The sequence below is a fragment of the Populus trichocarpa genome, chromosome 16, assembly GCF_000002775.5.
Source record: "Populus trichocarpa isolate Nisqually-1 chromosome 16, P.trichocarpa_v4.1, whole genome shotgun sequence".
In the NCBI taxonomy this organism is placed as follows: domain Eukaryota; kingdom Viridiplantae; phylum Streptophyta; class Magnoliopsida; order Malpighiales; family Salicaceae; genus Populus; species Populus trichocarpa.
In genome coordinates, this window is record NC_037300.2 from 10,071,863 (window position 1) to 10,075,372 (window position 3,510).

Genomic DNA, 3,510 nt, shown 5'->3' on the forward strand with positions numbered 1-3,510 from the left:
TTAAACACACTACAATAGCTCCTCATATTGCTTTAGTCAAAACCTATGATATTAATTATCCATAACAAAGAATCACAACTCCTAGAACCAAAGCAGCATAACAACCATTAAAATGGAAGAAATCAAGATGAAAACTATAAATATTAACACTATCATCTTTGCATGCCTGGTGAGAGAGGTTGTAAAGAGTGTTGAAAGGAGATTTGGTTTATCTTCAGTCTCAAATCGATTTCCTTTGTTAGCATGTCTAGAAAGCAAGGAAGGAATTTGTTTTCAAAGGAAAGATTTCCCATTCCAATTAATATAGTTTATGTTGCATGCGTAGATAATATATTTCTAAATGTTATATAGTTTTTGACAAATTGAATAAAATTTACAAAGTTACAGACTTTTCCAACCCTTATTCTTTCCTTTTTCTTCTCTTTCTTTAGCTTTTTTCCTCCTAGCTTTATTTTTCTTCTTAATTTTCTTATAAATCTCTTTTTTCCCAGCATCAAGTTAAAGAGGAGAGCATTCTTATCATTCCAACCACTTCTGTTCACAAGCATGTTACTTCAAACTATTTCCCCAGTATCTGTTTTTTCTTAACATTTTAGTGATAAAAAAATACTAGTTCAAATCATTTTGTTCGGACTTCATAACAACGGCTCGTTCTCTCCCACGCTCTGAAACAGAAAACTCTCTAATAGGTCACTAACCCTTATCCTAAACATTGCCCTCCATGCCCCAATCCAAGCCCAACTTCCCCATTTCGTTCAAGACCAAGGAAAGCACCTTATACTGGCAACCTCTTATCTGTTTCTCTCAATAAATGCAACGACCACAACCAGTAAGGTATACAATTTGGAGGTGCAACAAGATTATGGTTTACTGGACTCTGGTGACAAGCGCTGGTGAAAAATCTAAGCAAATGTGAGGGGGTTCTTTGGATTTCAGGAAGATTGTGATTTATGATAAGATGATGAGAAGGCTGTGCTTTTTATTTCTGTTCATTGGAATGGCTGGAAATTGCAATTATTGGTGGGGAACATGCAAGGCCCAATATCATTACCACAATTACACAAACAGTAGATACAGGCTTACTGAAGAGGTTAAAATCAAAATTTTAAAAGGGTTAGTGATCAAAACCAAAAGCTTAAAATGCATACTTTAAAGGGTGTGTTTTCACAGCTTAACCTAGTTGCTTCTAAAATGAGTTCAAAATAGTGGAGTTCTATTCCTTTTGACCATTTTAGGTTAATCACCTCAATCATGATCATAAATAAATTCTTTATCAGAACCAGCAGCTCTAACATAACCTAAGAGACTGACAACCAAAGTTGATATAAACAATGAGATACCTCAACGCAAACTTTAAGTATGAGAACTTTAACAAATGAGCATGTTTCTTTTGAAAGTTCAAAACCCCAGTCAATGCCATTATATGAACAGGTTACCTTAAAACATGGGCATAGAAGCATGGGAGAAGGCGTTTCAATATCAAATGGTGCTCCAAGCTTTCCATCATACATCGTTTCAGGTTTCAACTAACTCATCATGTTTTTTGTACATAAGAAAACATTAGCCTCCAAGAAGACTAAAAAAAAAATAACCTGGGGAGGCAGACAATACGATAGCGGTGGGCTACACCATTTATATACAACAGAATGATTACATTTCAGACTATCAGACTAGGAAACTATTAGTGTTAAAAGAGAATGCAGTATTTCAGTCAGACAGCCACAAACTGAATGGTGTTCTAAGGGCAGCTTAAACAACAATGAATAGCTTCACTAAATACTTGTGTTTTTAACACTCATAAAACCATATGACTGTATCAGCTAAGCTCTTCTTTGTTAACGATTTATATACACAAAGAAAAAGGTGTTGGAATCTTGAAACCTAATGATATAGATAAGGAATCAGTACCATTAGTGCAAATCTGAAGAGTGCATCTTTAACCTTCAATGAAATTCTATTTTCTGTATCGACACAGTCCTCTGTTCCCCTCTTTGACGCCTGCCTGAAAAATAAAGAATAATAAAAGATGATATATTTTATAAATGATTCCCTATAAAATTATTATATAACAAATTACGGCGAAGCCATAAAACTCAAGTTAAAAAAAAAAAAAAAAAGAAGCTTACTTGAGGAGGCAGTGGAAAACATTAAAATTGGCTCTCTCGTCTCATCTCATTCTTCTTGAAAAGGAGGATCCTCATCAAACCATCGCGGAGGATCGAAGCCAGACCCACCTACAAAAGAAATTAAAACTCGATCAGAATTAATTAAGAACAAAAATGTACACGATCTGCAAAACAAAGAATACATTACCAAGTGGATTACAGCGACAAAGACGCCAGGCAGTCAAGACGGTGCCTTTGACGACACCGTATTTCTTATAAGCTTCCATGGAATATTCACTACAGGTGGGTACATATCTACAACTATTTGGTAACAGCGGCGATATCTCCCCTGCTTGTAAGATTATTATACATTTATTACAAGACCAAATTAAAGCAATAATTACGATGACAAGTTAACTTACTTTTGTAGAATCTGAGCATGGATAATGCAGCTTCAACTCCTAAACTGTTTTCAACATGATCCTCCTCCTCGTCTGATTGAAGATTAATCATTTTATTTTTTTCATAATAGGCTAAGTAGGGAAGAGTAATTAGAGAGAGAAATGAAGAGCACCTTGTTGTTGCTCGTTTTGGTGCGATTCTGATTCTAATTTTTTATTATTATTGACAGCCAGGCAGCGGTGCCTTGCAGTTACTCTTCTCATTGAAATGCTTCTCCTTGTCAGCTGGTTTCCACAAACATTGAAACCAGCTGAGTTCGCGGCTATGGCGGCGGCGGCAAACATCTCTCTCCCCTTACCAGCGTTTCGTTTGGCTACGGCGAGCCAAACCAGATGGATAGGATATATATTCCTTTTCTCAACATCCAAACAGGTTGGTTAAAGTACGACACCGTTTTTATCACCCGCTTCTTGCAAAGTTACCAAGGCTACCAATCATATGATATAGGGGTAGCCGTTGTAATTACTGTTTTTTTAATAATAAATTTAAGAAAAAAAATTATTATTATTTTAAAAAGGTAGGTTTAAAAAACATATTTGGGAAAAACTAATATGAGATAGATTTTTATATATAAAATAAATAAAAGCAGGTTTATATAAATAAAAAGCATGTTATTTTAATTTTAAAAAAATTAAGATTTGAAATGCAATTATGTGTGGATACTAATATGTAAAATAAAAATAAAAAAAAAAGCCATTTGGCTAATCATTCAGTTTTTTTCTCTATGATTAGGGATAAACCAGAAGTTACTACAATACCAAACGATTTCTAAAAACAAAAATCAAATTTTTAAAACAAGAATGAAATTTCATTTTTACTAGTAATGTTGCCCACGCTATGCTTCAGGTTTTTACTTTCAATTGTGACGGTATGGACCTAAGTGATGCAAAACTAATGTGAACCTCTTGATCACATGGTCAAATAATCTCCAATAAAATTGAAA

The 3,510-nt window shown here is 34.3% G+C and overlaps 1 protein-coding gene across 1 annotated transcript; it reads right to left on the reverse strand.

Moving 5' to 3' along the window:
• Positions 1–1,471: 1,471 nt before the first annotated feature.
• LOC7486517 (UPF0161 protein At3g09310) lies at positions 1,472–2,958 on the reverse strand. The gene is made up of 5 exons (XM_024587507.2): positions 2,680–2,958; positions 2,528–2,599; positions 2,314–2,454; positions 2,127–2,234; positions 1,472–2,002 (listed from the first exon to the last, which is right to left on the reverse strand). Exons 1-4 carry the CDS (start codon positions 2,849–2,851, stop codon positions 2,173–2,175), a joined length of 447 nt encoding a protein of 148 aa, XP_024443275.1. The 5' UTR covers positions 2,852–2,958; the 3' UTR covers positions 1,472–2,002; positions 2,127–2,172.
• Positions 2,959–3,510: the final 552 nt, after the last annotated feature.